The 13441-nt window shown below is 43.6% G+C and overlaps 1 protein-coding gene across 4 annotated transcripts; it reads left to right on the top strand.

The window, feature by feature from the left end:
* The first annotated feature begins 3000 nt into the window (after nucleotides 1-3000).
* On the top strand, nucleotides 3001-12950 carry LOC117422611 (serine/arginine-rich splicing factor 5-like). 4 transcript variants are annotated; one of them, XM_034037811.3, is made up of 8 exons: nucleotides 3001-3113; nucleotides 4325-4464; nucleotides 4857-4927; nucleotides 5357-5491; nucleotides 6894-6963; nucleotides 9099-9172; nucleotides 9585-9692; nucleotides 12115-12950. In XM_034037811.3, exons 2-8 carry the CDS (start codon nucleotides 4339-4341, stop codon nucleotides 12389-12391), a joined length of 861 nt encoding a protein of 286 aa, XP_033893702.1. In that variant the 5' UTR covers nucleotides 3001-3113; nucleotides 4325-4338; the 3' UTR covers nucleotides 12392-12950. The 4 variants fall into 4 exon arrangements, with proteins under 4 accessions (XP_033893702.1, XP_033893703.1, XP_058843275.1 ...); XM_034037812.3 differs by having other exon boundaries at nucleotides 3035-3125; XM_058987292.1 differs by lacking the exon at nucleotides 3001-3113 and adding an exon at nucleotides 3133-3198.
* The last annotated feature ends 491 nt before the right edge of the window (nucleotides 12951-13441 follow it).

Raw genomic sequence — 13441 nt, 5'->3', positions numbered from 1 at the left:
CCGCGCAGGGGCTCCGCGCTCCCACAGCACCGCGCAGGGGCTCCATGCTCCCACAGCACCGCGCAGGGGCTCCATGCTCCCACAGCACCGCGCAGGGGCTCCATGCTCCCACAGCACCGCGCAGGGGCTCCATGCTCCCACAGCACCGCGCAGGGGCTCCATGCTCCCACAGCACCACGCAGGGGCTCCGCACTCCCACAGCACTACACAGCGGCTCCGTGCTCCCACAGCACCGTGCAGGGGCTCCGCACTCCCACAGCGCCACGCAGGGGCTCCACGCTCCCACAGCACTACACAGCGGCTCCGTGCTCCCAAAGCGCCACACAGGGACTCCACGCTCCCACAGCACCGCGCAGGGGCTCTGCGCTCCCACAGCACCGCGCAGGGACTCCACGCTCCCACAGCACCGCGCAGGGGCTCCACGCTCCCACAGCACTACACAGCGGCTCCGTGCTCCCACAGCACCGCGCAGGGGCTCCATGCTCCCACAGCGCCGCGCAGGGGCTCCGCGCTCCCACAGCGCCACGCAGGGACTCCACGCTCCCACAGCACCGCGCAGGGACTCCACGCTCCCACAGCACTACACAGCGGCTCCGTGCTCCCACAGCACCGCGCAGGGGCTCCATGCTCCCACAGCGCCGCGCAGGGGCTCCGCGCTCCCACAGCACCGCGCAGGGGCTCCATGCTCCCACAGCGCCGCGCAGGGGCTCCGCGCTCCCACAGCACCGCGCAGGGGCTCCACGTTCCCACAGCACTACACAGCGGCTCCGTGCTCCCACAGCACCACGCAGGGGCTCCATGCTCCCACAGCGCCACGCTGGGGCTCCACGCTCCCACAGAGCCGTGCAGGGGCTCCGCACTCCCACAGCACCGCGCAGGGGCTCCACGCTCCCACAGCACTACACAGCGGCTCCGTGCTCCCACAGCACCGCGCAGGGGCTCCATGCTCCCACAGCGCCGCGCAGGGGCTCCGCGCTCCCACAGCGCCACGCAGGGACTCCACGCTCCCACAGCACCGCGCAGGGACTCCACGCTCCCACAGCACTACACAGCGGCTCCGTGCTCCCACAGCACCGCGCAGGGGCTCCATGCTCCCACAGCGCCGCGCAGGGGCTCCGCGCTCCCACAGCACCGCGCAGGGGCTCCATGCTCCCACAGCGCCGCGCAGGGGCTCCGCGCTCCCACAGCACCGCGCAGGGGCTCCACGCTCCCACAGCACTACACAGCGGCTCCGTGCTCCCACAGCACCACGCAGGGGCTCCATGCTCCCACAGCGCCACGCTGGGGCTCCACGCTCCCACAGCACCGCGCAGGGGCTCCATGCTCCCACAGCACCGCGCAGGGGCTCCACGCTCCCACAGCACTACACAGCGGCTCCGTGCTCCCACAGCACCACGCAGGGGCTCCATGCTCCCACAGCGCCACGCTGGGGCTCCACGCTCCCACAGCACCGCGCAGGGGCTCCGCACTCCCACAGCGCCACGCAGGGACTCCACGCTCCCACAGCACGTTCCACCCCATCAGTCCCCAATTACTCAATCAGAAATAAGGTTTAACAATAATGTTTTATTGAGAATTGTACACTACACAGAAAGAATATAATATTAGCAATAGAAAAGGTGTGTAGATGTCTAAAGAACTGTTTAGGGTTATTTTAATGGCGGATCCAGACTCTGCCACTCTTTGACTAGTATTAATCCAGCTGCGCTTCCACCCCCGGTGTGATTTAATGACAAGTACAATTTTTAAAAAACTAAGTCAAGTTCCTTCAGGGTATTGATTAAAACTATATGTGGGGGTTGTGTTATACATTAGGAAGGGGTCACCCTCGCTGTGAGAGCTGTGTGTGAACCACACCCGTCATTGTGTGATCACTGTCAATGGGGGGTGATCAGGAGTAGGTTAGGGCCGTATAAAGGTGTGAAGGAGGTGGGGATTATAAAAAGAAAAGGGGACTAAACTGAGAAAGGAAGGAAGAAAAGAAAATCAGATGAAGTAGGAATGATCTGTTGATAAAGAGGTGTGACTGTAGGGAGAAACCATCATAAACTGTAAAATGTTTCCTTTCACTTACATTGACTGAAAATGTACCCCCACTGACAAAGACTTATTCAAAACTTTTGTCTAATTTTATAGCAACCTATTTAAGACTGCTGCTTATCTTACAGTTCTGCGGTTACAGGCGTGAGAAGCAATGCTTCAAAATAATGATCTTACCTCTCAGTAGCTCCTACTTCCAGATAAAAAATCACTTCCTGCTCTGTAGCTCCACATCACTCCAATGGTCTCCCTGCTCTCCAGTCATGTGACCTGCTGCACAGGAAGTGATTAGATACCAGGAAGAAACAGTTGATTTTTATCTGCAGCATTGTAATTTAATTCACGATGTAACTACTGCTACAAAATGATTGCTTGAGCTCCAGTTGTAATTGCTGTACTTACTGCTTAGACTTCAGTACTAGTCTTTGACCTTGACTTCTGGTTTCAGTACAGTGGTATAGCGGTACTAAGCAGTATCATGTAGTGTCTGCTGTAAGGGTCATATTGTTAAATTGTGCATTTTTATATGCTGTGCGTTATACTCATTAAAAGAACAGATTGCAATCAGATTGTGTGTTTGTTTTTATTTTGTATTTTGTATTTTAATAACAGGAGAGATGCTTTGAAATATAAATATACAGTTCTGACAGTATACAGCCCTGGCCAAAGGTTTTGCATCCCCTGTAGAATTAGCACATTTCATAAAGTCAAATGAAACCTGATGAATAATGTTACATGCCGCTTTGTAGTTTTCCATATACTTAAAGAAAAACTGGAAAATGTTACATTTTGAAATCTAACATGAAATGCTGTGCTACTATTATGGCTTCTGGTAGAGTTTTGCAATATCATTTTGCAGTAACAGACTGATTTATTAAACAAATCGGGTTAAAGCATGGTCACGTCACAAGGTGCGATGGCGCAATGCTTTGTCACCTCCGCGCCTGCAGGGGTCGACTATTCTGTTCGCGTGCTGCATTCTGGAACCGCTCTACTTCCTGCCTTCGGTGTCCTTTTCCGGTTGACTTTCAGGACTCGGTCGCCATTTTCCGGCAGACCTCGAGAGGAAGCAGGTGAGTGTTGAGGTGAGGCCTTTCTCCCGAAATATTCGGGAGAGTTTGTTTGTTTGTGACATATATGTAAACAATTCAAGAAGACGTGAGTATCAAGACAATTTTAGTCCGAAAAGGGACCGGGGAAAATACATTATTTTGCTTCGTGTAACCGAAAATATTTGGGGCTGGCTGGCAGTCACGAGACCACGAGGCTTGCCATTCCATTATGTGAAACGCGCGGTTACGTTTAAGTGTTTGTTTATTTTTGAGATTTGTATACACAATGTGCATTTAAAGGAATTGTTTGTCGCAATTAATCTAGGGAAGGGATTGTATTCTATGAGTTGCTAAAAATACTCAATTTGCTGAAACGCATCTATATCGACTATGATAGTTGTGTATTTCTTTGACGTTTTTATTTTTTTCCATTTAAAAAAAAAAAAAACCTTTGTACCCTATGTACGATGTAACATTTTTCCTGGCACAAGGCCGCTGATTCTGCTGCTGCCAGTAGGTGCACAAAACAAATTAATATAACAACCCTTTTCAATTTCTCTAAACGTAGTCAGTCATAAGTATTTCTCTCTTCAGCCCTGATGTTAAATTACTTCTGGCAGTAGAATTTGTAGAGCAAGTAGATTTTTATACTAGTATTAACTACTTCGCGTTTCTTTTTTTTTAATGAAATACATTGAGATTAACTAAAGCAGGATGTGGTTACAGTATTTGGTTAACTTGCCTGGTAATGTTATTTGATAAATATTTGATTGATGGGTGAAGGAATCGAGGGGAGTGGTGTAAACATTATGTAAGTGGGGTTGGCTGCATAAGAAGGGTGGACGTGTTTATGAGCTGTTAGTAGTTAGCGGTCGCCGTGCTGTTGTCTCGTCTTTCCTTAGTGCTAGTAGTCGTATACTATATTACTACGTGGAGCTATTCACTGCTTTCATTTAAGCACCATTACGACGATCTGCCGTTGGTAAGTCCAAACGTGGACTAACTCAGCATTTTGCAATTTCGGGTCGGCGCTAACTAAGCTAATTTAAAATGGATTGAGGGGGAGAGAAATGTATTTGTGTGCATGTTACCACGGAGAAAATATTAAGTTTTTCCTGTTTGAAAATTGCGACTTTTGTTTAATACATCACGCACAGGCAGCTTTTAAAATCGAATTCAAACGAAGCAGCGCCCAGAATTAAGAAATTGATTTCTGCTTGTGTTTTCCACAGTGAAGCATTTGAAAATGAGTGGATGTCGAGTGTTCATCGGTCGGCTGAGCCCCCACGCCAGAGAGAGGGACGTGGAGAAGTTTTTCAAAGGATTTGGGCACATTAGGGAGGTCAATCTAAAAAACGGCTTTGGCTTTGTGGTAAGTGTTTTTTACCTTAGTCTGTGCATTGCTATTGAACTTTAGAACTGCATATACACATTTTACACTAGAGAGAACATGTTAAGTCAGTTGCATTTGTATGTATATGTAGAACAAAGGGTAACAAGGAAACCTTAACTATATAGTTTTGTATGGGCATTTCACCCACTATCATACCAGTTTAACATGATTTGATTTTACAAGTCTTTCAGCAGGTTTCAAACATTGTTTCCTAAAGATTTGGTCTTTGTTTGCTGTTGAGCTTCCCCATGTTCAAATGCCTTCAAAGATATCCAGAGATGTTGCAAACCTATGTACAGTACACGCCCAGCAACTTTTGTTCCCTACTACATTTCCATTGTTAAAATAATTCCTGACTGCTTGTTATACAGGAGTTTGATGACCACAGAGATGCTGATGATGCAGTCTATGAACTCAATGGAAAAGAACTGTGTAATGAAAGGTAATACATAGATTTGTAAGCCTAAGGTATGATTTTAGTATTTAAATAACCATAAATTGGACCGTTTTGGTTGGCTTTCTGGCCCCACAAAATAACCAAATGGGGCCTTCTTGAGTGGATCAGTTAAATTGTCCCTAGGCACCAAGGATTGACTTTCATTCCAGTACTAAGGGGATCTTTTTAAAACCGTTGGTGAATTGAGTACATTTACTCCCAATTATCTAATTTTTTAAAGTGTATTCTTTGCTTTATATTTAACGTTTGTTTCATTAGTATCAGCTTTACTAAATCTACTACTGAACGTTAAAAATACCCCCTAAGTTATCACAAGGATACCACCCACAGAATAAAGATATGCTAATCTCTTCAATGTATTGGCTGTGATATATTGAGTATGATGAGACTAACTCTTGTTTGGTTTCTACACAGAGTCACAATAGAGCATGCCCGCTCTCCCAGAGGGAGAGGAGGTGGAGGAGCTGGAGGTGGAAGTGGTGGTGGAGGAGGTGGTGGTGGAAGGTTCTCTCCGCGGTTCAGCAGCTATCGTCAGACTCGTGGCTCAATGTAAGATACTACACAGGGCCAATTATAATTACAATTCTAGCATAATGGTTTGCTGAAATTACAATGCAGTTGTGTTCAATTATGCTGCAATAATTACAATTGTACTTAAATGTAAACTGAAGTAATATAAACAACTTCACACATTAACATGTTTAATATATTCAAAATAATCAAGCAATAATTTCAGGTAGAAATACAGAAACGTCCTACTGCATTTACTCAAATTTGTCGCCCCTGAATTCTAGTTGCACCCCCAAATACGGACACAAAAAAAGACCCTGAATGCAAGTCGCATTTAACTCTCAATGAAAAAAACACCAAAATTACTTTAATTTCTAGGTGCCAGCCAGGGACACTATTACTGTACATTAAAGCATCAGAGTACATCACCTACTATATTACAAATGCAAATAGGGAAAATAAACTATGTACAGTACTTTCAGTATTGAACAACAGTCATTGCAGTTTATGGTAGCTGGGAAAGGGTAAATTACCTTGAACTTTATTTCAGTCTGCTTTATTGTCCTTGTTTGTTTAATTTGATCAACGTGACTCTGTCGCATTCGCAAGCAACTCTGTCGCATTCGCAAGCAAAATTAGTGCAAGACAGAAATGTGTAGTTCAGTTTAAGTTTGAGTTAGGACTAAAGAGTTTACACTAGTGGGGTTCCCTTAGTTAAACCAAGCACAGACCATAATAACAGTAAGTTAGAGACTCGGAGAGCCATGGAGAATCTGCCATTACCTTAGTGTTCATGTTTCGTGTGCTCCTCCAGATAAAGGAAGGTATATAAATAAATGATTGTTCATTTTGAAGCCAGACATTTCCACAAGTACTATACTGGTAATATTATAGTATTACGTAGCCTTTCGATTTCATCTCCATTTTGTGACGCATCTCAGATGCCGCAGTTTCTCTTCAGCAAACAAAATTACTTTTCTTAACTAAAAACCTCAAATCCAAGTCGATCCCCCCCCAAAATTTTGGCCACAAAAGTGCGACTTAAATCAGAGTAAATACGGTATGTAGCTTTTTCAAACAAATGGGGTCACCAAAAGTGGATGAAAATAAAATTTGATTGAATGACAAATGTGTAATTGAACTGTAATCGATCAATTATAGTTTAATTACAATTGTGCGGGTGTGCCCAGGTTCAACTACAATGACATTGTAATTGCCGTTAATTAAGAATTGTACAATTACATTGGAATTGACCCCATGTCTGCTACACTTCACTCTTAAATGCACCTGGCTTATTCTGTAGGATTGTTGGTAAGCAAAGCTGGTAAGACATATGCATAGACAAGCCTTATCAACCATTGAAATGCACTTTGACAGACATGTTTCTGATAAGTCATTGCATGCTTTTGCAGCAGCCTTAAGTGTATACTTTGTCTTGCAGGTATGGTCCTCCTGTGCGCACAGAGCACAGAATCATTGTTGAGAACCTCTCGTCCCGGATAAGTTGGCAGGTTAGAGCACTGATCTAAGTTTAATTTAATCTTCCAGCTGAACTTGTCTTGTTTCTGATTTTTGGCATAAAACTGCCATCCCATTGATAAAACACAGGTTTAAAAAGAGAACACCTTGAAATGAAACTAACTAAATTCTATAAACCCTGTTGGAACCGGGAATATGCAGGCACACCCTCACCCAGCCAAGCCATGAAAGGGTATGTAGTGCTCCTTGTTGGTGCTCTCTCCTGGATTCATTACCCAGACTTAATTTTACCTTTAAGTTTTTTATACCTGGGATGGCTAAAACGAAACTTTGTGCTTCAGTATTTTTTTTACTGAACTTTTAAGCAGTTTTGTAATCTTACCAGTCTTGTAAACAATCCATTTTATTTCTAAGCTTCTAACCAAGTGCGTCTTAAACCTTCTTTTTTTTAACAGCTGCTCTTATCTGGTATCTCCTGTGCGGCGTTGCACCCCCCCTCCCTCCCTTATGGGACAAGGTGGGGTGTCTGTTGTGATTAGCGCCCTCTGCTGTTGTCCGGAGTAGTGTCCATTTGGTGCCTCTCCATACACACTTGGCTGGGGCCCCCTAGCGGGTGAAAGTGGTCTAGCGCAGGTCAGCCTTAGGAGGTCCATAGCTGCAATCTGGAGGGTCTGCGGTCTGGCTTCCCTGTCTGCAGTTTGTTTCCCCCCCGTTTGGTTCTTTTTCTGTTGCTGGCGGAAGGGGGTGTTAACGGTTGAAGCCTCCTTACTCTGGTGGTTCCTTTCTTATGGAAGCTGGATTCCGAAACCCAAAGCCACATCCCTTTCTCAAAGGCTATACAAGGCTTGGTCTGGTTGCTATTTGGACAAGTGGCTCTTTGCTTAAGGTCCGCCCTGGGTTCTGAATGGTAAGTAGCGCAATAGCTAATGTGAATGGGGTGGGAGGAGGGCTTTCTCTCAGTAGATACGAGTTGAATACACTTGAATTTGAGAGGATGGAGGACAGGTATTTGGCTGCAGTGTTTTATCAGGATTTCAGGCATCCACTGCTTGAACTGCCTATTAAGCTATTTCCTTCAACCCCCTTTTATTTTTGTTGAAGTCAAAAGCCAGCACCTACCAGTTTGGGACTAGCAGGTGCTCTGTGGATCCAGATTTTACTGTTGGTGATCCTCAGCTGGTTCCTATTATGATTGGCTGTTCAGCTGAATGGACCGCATGGTTGGAGTGTCATTCTTGCACCTTTGATAACTAGTTTGTCATCACTGTGGTACTGAGATCTCGGAAGCCACATTGATGCTATCATATGCTGTTCCACGGTGTCCTCAGCTAATGGTATTGACACCTAAAGTGTGGTATATTATTATAACCATGATTAGGTCCCTGCTGGTAGGGGCATCCCAACGAGACCACTTCTCTGCTTTGCATCCCATTGGAGACCTCTTTAGGGGTTTAACTGTTTTCCTTCCACCCTTCAAGCTACTTGTGTAATATGGCTATTTTAGTGCCGTGGGATGATAATCCTACATGGATAATCAACCCCTATCTATAAAAGATGTTTCTGTAAAATACCAACATTTTGCTTATTGTTGTTGGTAAATCCCTAGAATGCTGCCAAAGCAATGTGCTGTAGTCTTCTGAAAGTAGTGGTTGGGTACACAGATGCAGCTCAGAACTCGAAAGGATTTACCGCTCAAAATATTCATCAGACGGCCATGGGTTTGGATCTAGCCTCTACCTGTTAGGGTGGGGTCCCAACTCCCTTGAGAGATGTGGTTTCCACATAATGCACAATTGGGCATTCAGTCTGAGTGGATGATCCTTGACTCTGCTGTTGGTGTCCATTACTGTAGCACAGGCTGTGGAGAGTTTCTGCAGCTGCCCTTTCCCACGGGCAGATGTGGGGGAGAGGGGCAAAATATCCCTAAATCTCCTTTGTCCCTAAAGAGCAATTTTTTACTGTTAGCTTTGGAGCAAATTGCTCTTAAGCAGGTGATGCTGGTGTTATGCCAGACTGCGCTTTCTTTTTTTTCTTTATAATGGCAAATCAGCTCATTGTCTTATGTGTTTAAGAGCTCTAATGTACATTCTAAAATTGTAACCTTCAAATAAGAGATTTCTATTGCCTATGTGTGTTTTTGTAACATCTTGTCTTATTTACAATGCAGGATCTGAAGGATATGATGAGGAAGGTTGGTGAAGTCACGTTTGTGGATGCACACAGATCCAACAAGAATGAAGGGTAAGTTCCTGTACAAACCAGGCCACAATGTATTACATACCAGAACTGGTTTCAGCTAGTGCTGCTACGATTACTGGTGAAGTAGACTAGTTTTCAGTCATCAACAAAGATTAATTATTTGCTTCCCCATCTTGACCATTGGCTTAAATAATTGAGTAGTACCAAGTTTATTGCCTGTATTTTACCTTAATTTAAGTCATCATTTGTGCTTGACACATTTCAGAGGGTTACTGAACACATTTAATACACATTATATTCCCATGGGCTCTGTGCCATCAGCTTTATGTTCTCTGTATATGCAGGAGGTAATGGAAATAGGGAATGAAGGGTTTCTGCTGTACTAACGCCAGTAAAGCCTGTAGCTCTCCCTGTAATCCCTCTCTAATATATGTGTGTTTCTGTTTGTTTCCAGAGTGGTGGAATTTGCTTCACACAGCGATATGAAGAACGCCCTTGATAAACTAGATGGAACTGAGCTTAACGGACGCAAACTCAAACTGACTGAAGATCGCAAGAGGAAGTAAGTATATGTTTTGTAAAAAGGGTAGAGTGTCAAGTGTACTATACTTGGTTTACTGTTCTCAATCTCTCCCCACCCCTCCTCGTAATTCGAGACTTTTTCTTAATGCAGTTCAAGAATTGCAAGGCTACTAGTTCTGAGCATGTATTGTGTACAGTATCAAACTTAACCCTTTGCGGTCCATTTATTCAGCGCGTCAGGTCCAATTTATTTTCACACATGCAGTTTATTTTAAACGTGCTGTTTTAAATATTTTTTTTCACAGTAAAACAGGTTTAAAAGGCACTGCATATCAACAGGACACAGTACTGCATCTCCAGGCCCGCCCCACCCCTTGTTTGCTGTATTTCACATACCTTTTCATAGTAGTTCATACCAATAAATCATCTCCTGATCACTCGTTTTATCATCAAACTCGTCAATAATGCGATCCAAGTCATTATTTTATTACTATAACATCTCAAAAAGCTCTGCAAATGTCTGTTACATTCTTTGAGCGCTGGATGCAGAAGCAGCTATCTTGTTTATGTCCATGTTATCTCTGTGGTGCTGGGGCGAAGTATATTGCTCAGATCCGCCCCTCCCTTTTTTTTTTTCTCTCTCTCGGCTCCTATCGGTCTCACTCGGCCATTGAATGGTTTTCTCGGCTTTTTCCCGGAGAAAAAACCACTAGAGACTTGTTTTTTTTACGTCTTTGATGATGACATTGGACCGGAAAGGGAAAATTGCAATGTCGGACCAGGTCAGACATAGGACCGCAAAGGGTTAAGTGCTAAATAAATAGGTGTGCAACAATTAATCGATGCATTGATTAATTGATCATCTGTCCTTGTATTTCCTGAGCTTCGATTATATTGGTGAATCGATTAATCAAATTAGAACCCAGTTTGAAGTCTCCTGTTGCTGGTTTGCATTAAAACCTTGAGTGTGTGGGTGCGCTTTTAGTGTTAATACGGTAGATTAGTGCGTTGCTAGGATACCTACTTTAGGCCTCTACATTCGCGTTGGACAAGCCAAATCAGAAGTAGACCTATTGTATTTGTTTTCTTGATTTAAAAAAAGGCAATAGGTTTTTTTTAAATCTACAGATTTTTTTTTACCACCTTTTGTTTCAAAGCATGTTGTGTTTAGATTAGTGCTCCCTCGCTATAACATGTGTCTCGGGGGACACACAATATGAGCGTTATAAATGGGGGAGGGGGTGGGGGACGCCGCGGGACACAACACACATCTGACTAAAAATAAAATAACTCCCTCTCCTATAATGCACACTGTATAGTGAAGCAAAAATGTAACTTTCCATGAATTAACCATGCTTAAAGCACCATGTAATCAATGCTGTATTTTTTTTACAAAAAAAATAGTAGCATTCCCACTCATGGATTGTTTTAATTAACAGTTTATAAACTATGAATAGCCTGGCTAAACAGCGGTCTGGAGTTTAGTTTGAAGCGACAAACATGCAAACCAAGTGCAAGAAGGAGAGTGGGTTGGGAGAAGGGAAGAGGGAACGGGCTCTCCTCAGATTCAGAGCAGGGCTGAAACGCCTAGTCTCCCTGAGAAAGCTGCAGCTCCTCCTGCAGCAAAAAAGTAAATACATTAGGATATACCATGTAATAGACCTAATATTTATTTAGTTATAAAAGAAATGCTGAATAGGATGTCTGTGTTAGACAGTTTTTTATAGTTTGAACACCAGTACAATATTTACTGTAGAAATATTGCATGAATCACTAGTATAGGGAATTGGGGGACATGCTGTAGGAGTGTTGTATCTGAGGCGCGTTATAACCAAGCGCCTTATAGCGAGGGAGCACTGTGTGTGTGTGTATATATAATGAATGAAGCTGAATTTAGTACAATGGTTAAATTAGTCAGGGTTTGTGAGCTTCATTGAAATGCTTTGCTTTTGGACAAAATGTTAACAGTAATGAACCATAGTTCAGATTAGAAATTACTTCTGTTTTAAAATAGTATATTACAATGTTTAAGGGATGTAATGCGGACGCACGTATATTTCAGTTGTTAAACTCAAGTCCTTTTGCTTTATTTCTTTTTTGTAGTTGTAAGTGTTCTAATTTGAATGTATGTTGTGCTTTTTTGTTTAACTATTATGCACAACAGTATTTTTAGTTATTGGATCTTCTGTTAAAAAAACATGTTTTTGAGAAAAACATCAATTGATAAATGCCTATACGATAATCGAATATGAAATTAGTGTGCCGATTGCACCACTATAATTAAACTATGCCTTTAGTTACATGTTTCCAGCTTTTACATTTTATGGATACAGCAGACATCATGTTGGTCCTCCTAGATAATACAAGTCTGTGTTTTAAATCAAGCTGAATCTTGTTTATTTATAACTAAACTTAAATACTCTAAAAAATGTGTGGATCTAATGTAAATGTGTTTGTTTTAGGAGCAGAAGCCGCTCCCGCTCCAGGAGCTACACCAGGTCTCGCAGTCGTTCCCGATCCAGGAGCCGTTCCAAATCCCCGAGCAGGAGCCGAAGCAGGAATCGCAGCCGTACCAGGTCCCGCTCGGTCAGCCACAGCCCAGAGAGGAAGCCCCTTCCCCGGGCGGCCCCGCGCTCCCCCTCCCGCTCTCGCTCCAAGTCTCGATCCCACTCCCGATCCCCTCCAGTGCAGAAGAGGCAGTCCAGATCCAGGTCCCCCTCGGCTGAGAGCCAGCACTGAGAGCCGTCTCCCTGCCTGCACCAGCTGTATCTGTAGATCTAGTTACAGCTCTCGTATCTGGTTAGAATTGCAGACCGGTCTGTTAAAGCAGCTGCTGATGTGATTTATTGTCGGTTGTGTAATAGAAAAGCCGCAGAAGATGCTTTTTTTTGTACAAACTGTGCATAACTTTTTTATATTTTATTTGAAAGCCGCTATGTTTGGAGCCCCCCCAACACCCGCACTCGGCAACGTGTATAGGATTACATGGTGTGAGGTTTTTTTTTCAGTAAAATTTTCGCCGTTTCATTGTCCTGTAAATTGACTTTATATGTGGATGATTGCAATGGCAAGTGATGTCCCTAGATGGACTAGTTTGTTTGCAAAACACAGTCTTTTTCCTTATTCTATGACTTGTTACACCCTTTTAAGTGGGTTATTGGTGTTTTAATTAGCTGTCATTTTTTTCCAGGCTGTGTTTTTGGTTTCCTACCTACCAAAAATGAAAGACATGATGTGTTAGTATAACATTTTGCTGTGGCCTTGTAATTTTGTGCTGATTAAATTTTATATGGACTAATTCTTGTGTTTCTTGTTAGATCTTGTGGTGTGTGGGTGGGTTTTTTAAATGAAAAAAAAACTTATTTTAGAGCACTTTCACACCTTGTTCACTTGCAAATGAATTGTGGTTCACTTGCAAACTAACACATTTTTCAGGGTTGTTTGACACCTGAAAAATTCAACCAAACTTGAGTTTGTTTTAAAGTGATTGCAGACTTGTTTGGTTCTCTTGCCTCTTCATCCTCACTAGAGTTCTATTGGTTTCACTTTGCACTTTTGCAAATACACTTTGCTCTCTTCAGTTTTACTAGAGAGGAAGTTCTCTGGGGGGCAGAAACCTTTTCCATCATGCCCGACATGGAGAATACTTTGTTCGGTGTTCTTTTGGTTTATCTGGTACTTGCATCAAATCATTGCAGGTGAAATGGAACATGCTGAAAGAGCGTCACGCATGTCTGGAAAACGCTGTTCTTGTGGAGGAAATGCATGAGCGACCTCTGGTGTGTAGAA

The sequence above is a fragment of the Acipenser ruthenus genome, chromosome 15 (assembly GCF_902713425.1).
Source record: "Acipenser ruthenus chromosome 15, fAciRut3.2 maternal haplotype, whole genome shotgun sequence".
Classification (NCBI taxonomy): Eukaryota; Metazoa; Chordata; class Actinopteri; order Acipenseriformes; family Acipenseridae; genus Acipenser; species Acipenser ruthenus.
The sequence above is the reverse complement of the archived record's forward strand: the minus strand, read 5'-3'. Positions and strand labels throughout refer to the sequence as shown.